This window comes from Gavialis gangeticus, unplaced genomic scaffold (genome assembly GCF_001723915.1).
Source record: "Gavialis gangeticus isolate Ggan-Ray unplaced genomic scaffold, GavGan_comp1, whole genome shotgun sequence".
Classification (NCBI taxonomy): Eukaryota; Metazoa; Chordata; order Crocodylia; family Gavialidae; genus Gavialis; species Gavialis gangeticus.
Window position 1 is genome coordinate 125,078,205 of NW_017729032.1, and position 14,950 is coordinate 125,093,154.

General features: G+C 42.1%; 1 protein-coding gene across 6 annotated transcripts in view; it reads right to left on the minus strand.

Annotated features, from left to right (window-relative positions):
* Nucleotides 1-5,357, minus strand: part of DOCK9 (dedicator of cytokinesis 9) — a 222,893-nt gene extending 217,536 nt beyond the window's left edge. For 5 of the 6 annotated variants that reach the window (XM_019524534.1, XM_019524533.1, XM_019524532.1 and 2 more), the window contains exon 1: nucleotides 5,089-5,356. In XM_019524534.1, coding sequence (XP_019380079.1) covers nucleotides 5,089-5,202 — 114 coding nt within the window. In that variant the 5' untranslated portion in view covers nucleotides 5,203-5,356. Of the gene's footprint in view, nucleotides 1-5,088 lie in introns of all 6 variants that reach the window. The other variant, XR_002098921.1, reaches the window with a different exon arrangement.
* Nucleotides 5,358-14,950: the final 9,593 nt, after the last annotated feature.

The following is a 14,950-nucleotide window of genomic DNA, read 5'->3' on the forward strand; positions in this document are numbered from 1 at the left end:
TGCCACCAGAAGTCCCTCCCCACCCCTCCGAAAATACACTTTTGGGGAGGGAGGTTGCCATCTTAGAGCCAGAAAAAAAACCAAATCATACACTAGAAGTCAAACACCTACTATAACATATTTTAATTTAATTACAAAAAATATTTTTGTCATTTGTGTTTGCATACTGTATGTAGAGGTGACCGCATAATAACTCAAAAATAAATTCTTAGTCTTCTATTGTGTGTGTATGTGTGTGCGCGTGCACACACACGCGCGCTAGGTTGTAAGGTTGTGGGGGAGGCATAGAGTATGTTAAGGGTGCGTATATGTGAAGGGTTGTAGGGGAAGGTTGTGGATGTGGGGCACTTGTGGGGGGTGTTGGAGGGTAGGGGGTGTGAGGACCCCCTCACACTCTCATGGTGCAGCAGCAGCAGGTGAGGACACTCAGGGAGCTCATGCCCAGCAGCACACTGCTCTGGCCAGCACTGCGCATTGCTCTATCACCGGCACTCCCTGCCACACATGCACAGTACCCACACTTTTGTGCTACTGGAGGAAAGCCTTCACAACCCCCTGCCATGCAGGTCCAGGACGCCGCAAGGAAGCACAGGCCGGGGCTCCCTTCCACTTCCACCAGAGTCCTGGGACTTGCACAGCAGGGAAGGCAGCCGGCTCCATCACAGGGAGCTTCCCTCCAGTGGTGCATGAGTGTGGGGGCTGTACGTGCGCAGTGGGGATCAACAGCAATAGAGGCAGCCCAGTTGGGCTGCACTCACCATGATGTGCAGCACTGGCCAGAACTGCACACCGCCAGGCACCAGCATGTGTGCTTGGCACAACCACCCTGAGGGCCATGGTAGATGTGGGGGGGGGGGCCCACACCCCTCACCCTCCCTCACACCCACACTCGGCCCACCTGAGCTCCATGCTGCCACCAACCCTAGCGCCACACTCCACGCTCCTGCCCAGCTGCAGCTCCCACTCCCACTCCCCACCACTTCCCTACCTGCTGCCCAGAGTGAGCAGGACACTGGGGTAACAGAGGAGGTCCCCTAGAGGCTGCATACTGGCTGGGCCAGGCCCTTCTGCCCATGAGGGTGGAAGCAAGGCACAACAGGGTATATTTGGGGGGAGGGGGTGTATACGTGGGTGCCTTGCTCCCAACCCTTGTGGGTGGAAGGGCTGGGCAGGGGACAATTGGCCGGCGGGTGCTGCGGGCCCAATGAAAGTGCCTAGCAGGTCAGATCTGGCCTGTGGACCATATTTTGCCCATACCTAATATAATGGATGTCTCCTATCTTCAACCTGCCGAGTGCATTTTATTTTGCTTGCTATTGCTCTCCTGCTGTCTGGTGTGAAGACCATACCCTCCCCTCCTTCCAAAACATTTACCGGGTACATTTGGAAAGGATAGCAATACTGGACAATAGGTTGCTAGGGAGATGTGAAAAATTCTATACCAAAAAAGAACTGAGGCCTAGATGAGAATTATCTTAGGATAAGGATCTCTTAGGATTCAAATAAGAATTGCAGAATCCCAGAAATACCATCTGATGTATTGGGACAAGGGCTGGCAAACCCAGCACACATCAGAGTGTGGCACATGCAAAGGCATTTTGCTTGGCATGTGCACCTCAGGGCAGATAGTGGGAAAGGGGCCAACAGTGGGTGCACGCTTGCTTTAGGGCAGATGACTGGGGATCCATGAGTGGCCTAATTCTTATTGTGGCAGCACAGCCCCGGCCCCTTCTCTGCTGTCTGCCCTGATGGGCTCATGTACCTGCTGCCAGCAACAAACCAGGCCAGGGCTCCACAGACGTCAGTGTAGTGGCTTGCAGCCTCCTGGCCACCTGCCATAACTGGCCCAGGCTCTGGGCAGGTCCTTACCACCCGCCACAGAGCCCGGGCTGCTCTCAGTTAACTAATCTCTGCTTCAGTATCCCACAAGGATATACAAAACATGGATATATGAATTCCTAAACTTTAAAACCAAGTCCTTGCAAACTGTACACTGAAATAAACCATAAGCCATCATGGATCAGAGAAGGCCATATATAAACGTGCCTTGAAACACTTCATACAGGAAGCAACCTATTCTATCCTAACTATATTTTCTAACTGCTGCTCTTGAATTGCATCTCAAAATAAATCACTTTACAGAAGCGAAACATGCAGGTTAAGAGAGGCGTGAATAACTGTAAGAAAATAGGCCTCTGAGACAACAGGTTGCAACACTTTAGTCCATGCCTAAAACTCCACATTTCTGACTCCTATCCCAACCAAAGCCTCAAGACAATTCAGTAAAAGCCGTAGTTTGGTAATCTGAGAAACAAGAAGTGAGCCAGTATAGTTTCTGCCATTTCTTCTAGTTGTTTCCACAAAGTAGCACAGAGGTCAGTAATGTACAGCCTGTGGGCCACATTTGGCCCATGGAGCTACTAGGTCTGCAGAGCTCTGCCTGTGCCCACACCTATGCCTGTGTTGGGGTCAGGTAGCTTCCAGTTGTGTCCATGATGCTGACACTTCTCACCCTTCCAGCTCCAGTATAATGCAGGGCAGATGGCTTCAACAGTGTACCCAGCAGAGCAGGGTTTTCCCTGCTCTCATGCTGGGGCCAGGAAGCTGCTTCTGTGCTGCCTCCACTTCTCCCAGCTGCCCTCTCCCCAGCTGTGACACAGGCATAGCCTCCAAGTGGCGGGGAGATGTGTTGGGACCAGGTATTTACAAAACTGTATCCGCAATATTACTGCTTCACCCTGCTCTCCTTTCCACCCTCTCTACCCCCCACAGCAGAGGCACAGCTTTCAGGCAGTGGGCAGCTGAACTGGGGCACTGCAGCATTTAGCTGTGCTCACATTGCAGGAAGGGGGCTGCAAGAAGTTGCAGCATCATGGTTGCCTGGACCCAGTGAAGGCACAGGGGAAGCCCCCTAGTCTACACTGGACCAGAACTGGGTTGTTCTGGCCTGTGGGCTGTTAACTGCTGGCCCCTGAGGTAGCATGATCTTAGTCTTATTTGAGCAGATGAATAGCAATCTTTCCATGATCCTACTACTAATTCCAGAAAAAACACAGTTAAACTGATCCACTGCCATTTCAGAGTCTATTATCCCAGACAGAGCCCAGTGTAATCACCTTACTATTTTTTCTAACAAATTAAATATGCTTTGAACAAGGAGGCAGCAAAAACAGTGCAGCCCCCCCAAAAGAGGCCTTGGGGTAGGTAAGCACATACCTCTAGATGTGTTCCAAAAAGTGTCCTATATAGGGGCTGCAGCATTTATAAATACAAAATTATCTATATACTGGAACAGCATAAATCAACCAAATCTAGCATAAATACCTTTACAGCAGCAAATATTAAATTGTGGGCAGCAGCATTATTCAAGAGGTTAAAACAGAAATAGGTAACTGAAATTACAAGAGGATCACTTTTGTTAGTGCATATACATTTAACGTGAGTAGGTTCTAATGTCAAATGTAATGTTTATCAAGAATTTTGATTTCTAAAATGTCTTTTTCATTTATATCTATCCCCTACAATATATATACTTAATTATGCATCATATATGGTGTGGGATATATTGAAACATGCAGGGCTCATGTATCCCATGCATGTTAGGACACAGAAATAGTATTCTGAAAATTAAAAGAATGCTTAAATTATATGGACAAATTAGTATCCTGTTCTACTATGTTTCTAGTAAGTATGTACATGTTACACCAACTTCAGCATTTTTAAACATCTGCAACAACACTACATACCTTCTCATAATATTCACGGGGGGACAAAAACCTATTCTAAATAAAGTTAAGCACTTCAAACAGAACAAAAAAACACAAAAAGCAAAACCTAAACAAAGATTAGCTCACATTTCTCAAATAAATATCTGCACAAAATCAGAACACACCTGTATTAAGGGAAGGTTTAATTAATGGCTTCTTTGAATAAAGAATCAAATTAAGTGTCAGAAGAGTTTCTATTATCAGATTTCCTTTCTAGCACACACTTTCTTTAGGTAATAAAATGCATTTTGTAACTACATAAAAATAAACAAATCACTAACCACCAAGACTATTTTCTAATAGAGGCAAAAGTGTTTCATTTGCATGCCAAAATAAACGTGATTTAAGTCTTCAGCAGCTTCCACATATTTCAATGGGAGCTATAGTTCCTAAGCAACAAAATGAAAATAATAAAGCATTAAAACAAACAAACAAACAAACAAACAAACAAACCAACCCTTTCCCAACTACAGTCAAAAATAATAATAGCATGGTCAAAATTTTCAGCACCTCATTTGCAAAAATGGAACACCTTACAGACATAATTAAATAGAGTACTTGTTTCCAATTATCAAGCACAATTATACACTTACTGACTTGCCTGGGGATTAAAGAGAGGCTCTGAAAAAGTTAATTGTTTTAGCTGCACTGTGTTGGAGGATTTCTTGGAGCCTGCATACAAAAATACTATGCTCTCTTACTGTACAATAAAAATTCCAGCAGAAGCATACAGCCCACTCAGCAACAGAGAACAAACTCTTCTCAAATTCCTCCCTCAGAGAGCACACGTTTCACTTCACAATTCAACAATTATAAAGATAAAAATATTTGATTCAGTATGGGTTGGAAATGTAGCCTTCAATTAAGCATACCTGAATAGGCCACACTAATCTCAGGAATATTAAATAAATTATGAATTCTGTAGTATATGTCCTTAAAATATTAACAATTTAGGAAATGTCTAAGCAAAAGCAATGCCTCTTGAAAAACAAAATGTAATGTCCTGCTTGTATTAAAGAATGTAGATAACCTCAATTTAAAGATTTGTACAACCACCTTAAGATACATTAAGCTAAAATAAACAGATGTTTAGCAGTAAATAGTATGAAATAAGAGCCTGAAATATATTCTGGAATCCTCAAGTAAAACCTCACTGAAACCAAACTACACACCAAAAGCAAATACATATTGGTAGAAAAGGATCAAGAACAACCTGAATAAAGTCTGATTAATTAACAAAACAAACAAACAAAAAATCAAGACACTTCTCAAAAAGTGTAAGAAAGTTAGACAGAAAGATTTAATTTACACAAATTCTTACCAGCACTTCCACAGGACTGTCCACTTCTACTTCACACTGAGCTGCATCCCTGTACTGTTGCGGAGAGGCTATAACAAGCTCTTTTTTTATACTTCTGTTTGTTCTTGCCTGCATTGTTAGCCAGAAAACTGAAAAACCTGAGAAAACCTGTTCTTGGGATCAAAGTAAACACCATGCCAGTGATCCAGAGAAAAGAGCCTTTTCTACGCAGAAGCTATGGAAAGTACAAACTAGTTCAACTTCCAAGCTGCAGTTTGCTGTCATGATGAGAATGCAAGACAAAGGACAGCCTCTAAAGGGGGTAGTACTCCTCTAGAAAAATAGGTGGATCCATTTTAATGCTACCGGAACAAAAACTAAAAATGGTGCAACAGAGAAATGCATTACGATATTCTGACAGTACACATATTACAATAAGAAAAAAAAACCACATAAGGTATTTTAGAGTAAGAGTTAAATTTGTTCTACATTAAATATTAACTTGCTTATTACAGTTTGGAACTCTACAGCAGAACAAGATTCCAAGTGTTCTTCTTTCCAAATGAATACCGTACTATCCACTTTGAGATTCCCACTAATGCTCAACAGCTAATGGAGTACCTTCTCGAGTCAATGCCATGACAGTAAGGGTACTTCTCTGTTACACTGTCCATGCTCTTTTTCATTCCAGCACTTCTAAAAACTAAATAAAAGAATGCTTTCTTACTTTCATACATTCTTCTCCTTAAAAAAAAAAAATCTCAAATACTGCACTTACTCGATTCTAAGTCGAGGTTTGTTTCTCTCATTTAACATGAGGGAAAATGTCCTTAATCTTGGAATCAAGTATGAGACACAAGAGGGGCAGGCAGCTGCTGCGGAGCCAGAGCTGCCTACCCCGCTGCCCTCCCCCGATGTCTCTGCATCCCCTGCCTCTCACCTCCACAGCCTCAGAACCCTGTACCCCCTGGTCCAGAAACCTCAGTGTGCTTTTTTTTAAGCTCACTTAGAAAACTATATCCAAGAATTAAGTGAAATAATGCATATAATGGAAAAAGCAACCACTCAAAAGTTAGGAAACAAAACCTTAGTATTAAACATTTTTTTTTGGATACCTGAGGCGGCAATACAGTTACATAATCGCATACTATTTAGACATAATTATATAGCTATTATAAGGCACACCATATTTACTCCAATCTAAGGCTAAAGGATTTTCCCCATTCAACAAGGAGGAGAAAAGCCCCTCATCTTGCATTTTGGGGCTGGAGCCATAGCCACAGCCACTGTGTCTCCCCCTGCCACCTCTGCCCCCAACCCCACCTGCTTCCCTGCAGCCTCTGTCTACCCTCCACATCCTTTGCTTCTCCATCTGCCTTTTTCACTGCCTCTTTCTCTCATCTCCCCACATCCCACACCCATTGCCCCCCCACCTCTCCCCCTAGCCTACCCCTGCCACCGGGGTGGATTTGATTGACATCAATTCGATTTAAATCACTGGTCAGGAAGCCTTGATTTAATCATTTTTTTCCTACAGGAAGTGCATTCTTGTTATAACTTTATTTAACTTCTTGACACTTTTTACTTTTAGACAGAGGTAAGGGCTTAACTCTGTACAGAAGGTTGTAGAGAGACAAGAGTGCTGATGGGTAGGTATTCAGGTCTTTTATCTCTCATCTCCATATACTGCTGTTAACAAGGATGTTATCTCTGGAGACACCAATCCCCAGTTTGAGAGCTGAAATTAAGCATCACAGAGATGCTTAATGTGATCTTCCAGACTGAGCACCATGTTCTGCTGGGCCAGGTTAATCTTTACTAATCTACAGAGGAGCCTCTGAGAACCCCATAAGATTGGGCCCCTAATATAGTCTATGGTCTGTTGTGACCTATTTATAAAACTTTTTAGAAAAGTTTACATGACTATATCAAATAGCTCAAATAATATATAATTAGAAGTTATCATTCCATGATGATGTCTTTGAGCTTTAATGCATCTTCAATTAAAACTATCTTTATTTAAGGTTTATTTTTTTTAAAGAAAAAAATATAAAAATACAAATAAATAAAAAATCTGATTTTTTATTACTATTTTTAAAATCATTGTTATCCACCCTGCCTGCCACCTTCCCTTTGCTCCATCTCCTGCAGACTCCAGTCCCATTCCAGCCCAGGCCACAGAGTATTTGTTTGCTCCAGCCCTCAGTGCTACAAGGCTAAGCTGGGGCCAGAGCAAGCATGTGATTTGGGTCCCAGGTTGGAGTGGGGTCAGACCTTGCCAGGACAAAGATAAGCAGCCAAGAGAGGGTGAGAGGAGACAGTGAGAAGGAGAATCTGATGTGGCAGGGGGTAGGCACAGAAGCAGGGGGGCCATGAACAGGTGGCAGAAGGCAAGGTATAAAGTGTTTTATACCTTTTGCCTGCCCTGCATTTTAAGATAACCCTCCAATAATTACATCTGAAAACTAACAAAATGTAGACATTTTCCACTTACAGAATCTAATTATTAGAGAATCATCTTAAATTCTGGTAAATACAGTATTTTACTAATTCATTAGACATATGAGTCCTTTTTTTGGGAAAAGGAACATAAGGCAGCTTACAAAAAAGACAAAGTAATTTATAAAAACAGATACAATATTAAATAAGATATACAAATACTCCCCAACAACATGACAACTTAAGGTTGCTTGCTAAATACCTGCCTAAATAAGGTCGTGTTGCAATGCTTCAGGAAGATGTCCAGGCTCAGGACATTAGGGCCTAATTTCAAGGTTGCCCATATGACCTTACTCTGGTATTCTCTAACTTCAGAGAGCTTGGTCTTGCAACCTTAATACTAATTTTTATATAATCGTATGTAGACTGAATTACAATAAAAGCTGCATATATGTTTAATTTCACCCAGCCTTTACTTTTGTATTCTAATTCAGATAGTTGATATTGTAGCAACAGACCTTGATACAGGTCTGCCCTGCCAGGCAGCAGGTAAATAAGGGGTTATAGATTCTTACCAAGATCATATTGGTGCAATTTCTTAACATGATACAAGGCAATTTTGTGATCATACATTTTGTTATCTTTGCAAGGTATGATTCATCCCTTACTACTTTACCCGTAAAAGACAAGATTCCCCTACCCCACCCCCCCCCCCATCAGCATGTGGGGGGAAGCCCCTCATCTTAAGTTTGCATACAAGAATACTGCACTATGTACATTGCCTACCTTTAAATAACTGGTACTCAGTAATAGAAACCAACTATAAAGTTGATTAAATGCAGCCAACACTGAGCATGACTATAAAACACGTGACCCACACCAGGGCAAACATGCTGATAGGAACCTACAACAATTTTTGTGTGTGTGGGGGGGGGGGTTAATTTTGTGTCTCAGGCCAAATTAGCCAAATTAGTTCTAAATCCTATCGGCTGAACAAACAAAACCTCAATTGTTCAAGTCTGTCTGGCACTATCACCAGCAAGTATCTTCCTTCCTAGATTCTTCAGCCTGTGGCTTCAGATACTCCTAAATCAACAGCAGGCATCTGGAGATCTTGGATTTCAGATGCCCCCAAGTCTCACTTGCCCTTAACCCAAAGGAAGCTAGGGAGAAATTCCTCATCACCATAAAATAGGCGTGTAGCTGAGATCCTCCTACTGGAAGACTATAGTAGACTCTTGTACAGGGTTCTGTCCACAGTGCATTGGACAGGTCTCCACCCTTTACTACACAATGCCATTCAAGGTGACCTTGGCCCTGGGAACAGAAAAGTGCGGCCCAGAAAACTTGATCGTAGCCTTAAAAATGCTGAGAAGCGATAGGATAGGTATCTATCCACAACAATAGATTTTTTTTGCAACACACACATACACAACAAACCTACCAGCTTCAAACACAAAACAGTTACAGAATCATACAGCTGTTACAATACACATACCCATACTCCCACATACCCATTACAAAAACTCACACCTGTGCTCTCTGCACCGTTATAATTACGTTCGTTCTTTGCTCTTGTCCTTAGTGTCTATTCTCTATTACGTAGCTTTTATTCCATTTCTCTTGCACTATCACTGTCATTTCCACAAAGACAGATTAGCACAGGCTATCTGAATAAAACATATAGTAGTACCCACTGACTACAAGTCCCCCTCACCAATAACTCTTTTTCAAGACATGGTGAGCCACTACACTGACTACATTTCAACTTCCTCTTCAGTCCCACAACTGAGTCGTGCCTTTCTTTCCCATTTCCAATTATCCCTGTTTCTTCACCAGCCTTAAATATCTGGCAAACATCACCAAACAGGGCCCCAAACGGTTCACCAGAATCCTTTTTGCCCCTCTCTCAGCTTCACACATATGATTAGTGTGGCCCACCCACCATGAGGTGAAGCCAGACCAGGTTGCCCTGCACCTCATCTGCAGATAAATACTGGATCATCCCAGGACTCATGACAAAAATACCCTCCCCCACCCCCAAAAGATCCATGTGCTAATTAGCCCCTCACTCATGACTAGAACTGGGTATCTGGAGTACACACACATACTGCACAGCGCTGAGCTGTTAGGTCACCAAGGCTTGAAATGCTGTTGACACTGTTGAGGCCCATAATGGTAAATCATGAGCTTTTTGGCTTTGGACTAGTAGCATACATATTCTGTACTCTATAAAAGTAGGTGCTAAAGTTGTTTGTGGAGTACCTAAACTAAAGCTTGTAGCAGTTTCAAAAAAGGTAAAATGCATCATCGCTTGGTGAACTAAATCTATGAATACTATCAGCAAATTGCTACAGCTATGTTTATTTCCAGGTCAGTGTTTTCAAATTTGCCCCTCACTCCCATGTGCTTGGGGAGAACAGGGTCTGTCAGTAAGGAGGGGGAAAGGAGTCCCAGGAGAAAGAAGTTGGGGAGGAGGGAGAGCACAAAGGAACTACCTGACCCCCACCCAGATTTATCTTCCCTGCTGTAGCAGTGGGAGGTTTACAAATTCGAGACAAACCTTCAATAATTAAATTCTATACCTGGAAAATTATATCAAATGTATACATTTTCCATATATAGAATCTAATTATTGGGGAGTTCATCTTACAAAACAGGATCATCTTACAAATCGAGTGAATAATGTAGTTTCATTTTGTTTTGATATTTTATGGCAATAGTTTTAACTTCTTAATGAAGCTGAGTACAACAATTTCTTCAGACGAGTCTCTGATTGCTAATTTCCCATCCCTTTACTTTATCTCAGTCTATTACAGCTGCCTTTAAAAACTCTGGCTCTCTTACTAAGAGATATTAAAAATCTCTGTCAGCAAAATAAGTATACTGACTTGACTTAAACATACAGAGCAAAATCCCCTTCTTGAAAAAGTTGCTTCCTGACAAGAGAGGCAAATTTCTGAGTAAAAAGATAAATCTACAAATGCAATGTTCTAGGCATGTCCAAGTAAATTCTGGGCTTAGTACATAATTTTCAGAGCAATGGTTCTCACATCTTTTAGGACTGAAGGCCCCTTATGAGACTTCAGGCATTCCTTAGAAAATGTCAGCTCTTAATTTCACTCAATTTTTGACTACAGAAAAACAGAACAATTCTTTTGGTGCAAAGAATTCAGAACAACTACAACAGGTCAGAAACTTTTTCACACTATGAATTACTATTCGTAAACGCTGGGTTTATTTGTTTAGGCATTGGGAAACTGCTGTTGTTCTGAGATCTCCAAGGTAGAAAAGAAGCTAAAAGTGTGACAGGAGGTCAGTGAAAATGTAAATAGGTGGAAGTTAGGAACATAATGGGTAGAGAAGGGATAGGGGGAAGGGGAAATAATGGGTGAAGGAATGCAAACAGTAAGCATGGGAGACTCTGCTGTAGTATTTATTTCTCCAAGGTAGGAAAAAGGTCTTTGAAAAAGTAAATAGGTGGAAGTTAAGATGACAATGGGGGGGGGGGGACAGGAGGGGAGGAAGTGGGGAAAAATGTATACACGGTAAGTTCAGGCAGGTATTTGGTGAATCAGATGTTAGGCAGGTTGCAATGTGTCGTATCCAATCCAATGTCTATATTAAGTCCATGATTTTTTGTATCCCATAGATTTAGGAAATGAATTTTGCAGGCTCATCTACAAAAGGTGTTTTGTAAATTCCCTGTGAGGTTTAGAATTAAGGAGATCAGAGCAGGAGTACTTGTCTTGTGAGAAGTGTGCCCCCACAGGTAATTGCATATACTTTTGTCTTTGATGGATTTTCAGTGTATATTCATTCTGGTACACAGTTGTTTGGTTTCTCCTACATACTTTCCATCAGGGCATTTGGTGCACTGGATGAGATGTATAACATTTCTGGAGGTGCAGGTGTAAGATCCAGGAATGGTGATAGTTCCACTGTGGGGGGTAGTTATTATGGGACTGGTAGAGATGTGTTGGCAGGTTTTGCATGTCTTCTCTTGGCATTTTCACTGATGTCCTGTCACACTTCTAGCTTCTTTCCTACCTTGGAGATTTCAAAACAACAGCAGTCTCCCAATGCCTGAACAAGGATGCTTTTGCCCAAAAGCTTGCAAAGAACTTTTTTCCAACTACTCAATTGGTCTAATAAAAGATATCACATCTACCCCCCAAAAAACTTTGTCTTCCTATGTCCTTAGACCAACATGGTTACAACCAACGACCCTGCTAACATTGTATGGCACCTCATACCACCTCTCCCCTACTTAAAGCATCTCAAGGCACCTCAGGGTGCTGTGGTACCTTGGTTAAGAGTGAAGACCACGTTTGTCAGGTTTATGGAAGAGTTTTCCTTGTGGTTTAAAGAGCCATTCCCCACCACCCACAATCAATTACTACACATCTTTTGAAAAGTGTGGACTGCTTTCCCTTTATTCTTCCAGGAAACAACAAATAATATTGTTGGACCTTGTGCTGCCCATGAAGTAGTTCCTATCATTTTGGAGAAACTGGCATGCAGCAAAGTTGTACTAGTACATACAGAGGGCCTTTGAAAACCTTTTATACCCCATCCCACTGAACTTACAAACCCTCAATCTCCCTGCTGAAGTGCAGGTTATAGTAAAATCCACATATTAATATACATGAATATAGCATACTCTTGTAAATAAAGATACCACAGAGGGTATCTTTATCTTTTTTATCTGTAAATAAAGATACCATAGAGGGAGTCTGAGCCAGGTTATATTGCTGGCTAGGTCCCTGACCTAGTCTAATTATTTCAAAATAAAATAGTCTAATTATTTCAAGGTCAGGGACCTAGGCGCAAGGTACTTCAGCCCTCTCATCTTTTTGCACTGTCTACTTATATTCTAAGTTCTCTGGGGCAGGAATATTTCTTTCTATACCTTGTATAGTATTAAGCACAACAGAGCCCTGATCTTTATTAGAGCCTCCAGGCAATCCTGTCACATAAGATAAAAGTTTCTCTTTCTTTAGTACCTTGATCTTTGTCCTGAAAGAAAAGCTTGTAATCTTTGTCAGTTACAGGGCTAGTAGCATTTCTAACCTCCTCCCAGAACCAGTTCACCTCCCTCCCTGCCCTCCAAAGATAAAGCCTATGCCTTTATCCTTACCAGGGCAGATCTGTGAGACTCTCCCATTTTTTTTGAAAAACTCAAAATATGAAGAATGCAGCTTTCCCTTGGTAGTTATTAATGAATGTGTACCTACCTTGTTAAGAACTGACACATCATTTCTCATTTGAATACGTTGATCTGAATTTAACCTTTCTCCATTTGGTAAAAGAGGACCTGATATTCTCTCCCTCTGAACATACTTATACTTTAAATCAAGTCACCTGCCGGTTTCTGTTTTGAGAAGATAAGGAGACTCAGCTTAAGTTTCTCACCACATTCTCTCCAGGTATTGCACATTTTTGTGGCTTTGTTCTGATATTGGATAAATTGGCATTTGAGCTGCCCAACCCATTTGCCTTCCCTGAACAGCTCTATGACACCACCAGTCATCCAGACTTTTGGAACTTTTCCAGTCTTATATTAACATCAGCAGATGAGTCATCTCAGACAACTCTAACAACTCAAGTGCAAATTCTCTGGACCTAGAAAATGCTATTTAACATTCCACCCATAGATTGGAAGGCACTTCTCATCTTCATGCAATAGAAACTGTTCTGCAAAATAGAAATATTTCAAAACTTATGGCATTTCTGCATAGTTGCATTTACCATCTCCATCTATTAATAAGCCTATGCCATTGTTAGGTTTCCCTTTGTTCCTGATTAAACTCCTTGTGATTTTAATCACTGATTTTTTCCTGTTGTCTTTAGATATCCTGCTCTATTTCAGGGGTAACAAACCCATCACAAGTGCCACAGGGTGTTTGCAGGTAGCATGCAGCAGATCAGGAAGAAGAGAGACAACACAGCGAAAGATAGGATGGAAAGCAGAACAGCATACTAAGCAGGAAGTAGAAAGGAGAGTAGCAGATATGGCAGAGGAAGGGGAATGGAGTAGGACTTGAGGGTGCCATAAATTTTTGTCCCCATTGCTCTATTTTATTCACATTATACACTTTTATTGTAGCTTTCTACCTATCTAGCAAGTGATTCTTAAACTACTCCCACGATGATAGAACAGATAAGATCAGACATTTTCCCTAGGCAAGAAGAATTATAACAGAATTACTAGATCTCACAGTGAAATACCAGCAGTCATAACAGGTCTGGCAAAGTAGTAACAATAACATGTAGCATGATTGATTCAGGCTGTCCCATTCATCTGATGTAAAACTAACAGCAGGAAACATGGCAGCATTTAACACCAGAGCTCCAAAAGCAACAGGTGGCAGCTCCCAGGTCAGCAGCACTAGAGGAAAGCCCACTCCTATGAACAGGAAGAATTACACAAGAATCAGTAGTTCCACAAGCGTGTCCTTTCTCCGGCCAAGGATGGATAACAGGGGTCTGTTTCCACTGTGGGAAACTTAAAAATAGCAAGTTAGCACTAGAAGTCATCCAGTACTGATATTGGGAAGTTCAAGTGATCCAAAAGAAAGATAATCTAAGGCTCCTGGCACACATTGCATTTAAGATGCGATTTGCCACATGCGGCTACATGTTGATGCAGTTAATGGCATGATAAAACAAGGAATAAACCACAAAGTTAGTACACAAAAAAGTGTAATAACTTTGTGGCTAGTTCCTATCATGCCATTAATTGAACCCATGGAGGAACTGGAGCTGAACTCCCACGGCTAGAAGCCAAGTCAGTTTACCCAGGCTCCCACCCACAGAGGTGCACCAGCTGGATGGGGCTCCCAGCCACAGGGGCACACCAGCCACATCAGCTGACAAGGCTCTCACCTGCAGGAATTTGCCACATACCGGTCAGAAGGGAGGCCAGGATTGCGATTCTTGGATCCCCCTGCACTGGCAGTAAGGTATAATGAGTTCTGGTGCTAGATCCCACAATCATACCTCCTGCCATGCATGCGAGGCATGGCAGGAGGCATGATTATGGGCATTGTGCATCAGATCCCATTAAGCCTTTACTTGCACATCTGTTGGTGGCCTAAGAATACACCTGCTGTGCAGTAAAAAGGTAGGAATTCATCTTATATCATCATCACAAACTTAGCTTTAAAAGTAACTAGCTCAAGAATTGAAAAGTGCATAGCCATGGTGCACAGTTCAGCACAGCCAGCAACTGTGCAATTATTTGGCTACTTGAAAGAGGTAATGACTGCCGGGGCTTATGCACTCATGCAACATTAATGGTATACTCATAGTTTCATAGTTAGTAGGGTCGGAAGGGACCTGAGCAGATCATCAAGTCCGACCCCCTCCCATGGCAGGAAAAAGTACTGGGGTCAAACGACCCCAGCAAGGTGTTAATCTAGCCTCCTCTTAACGACCCCCA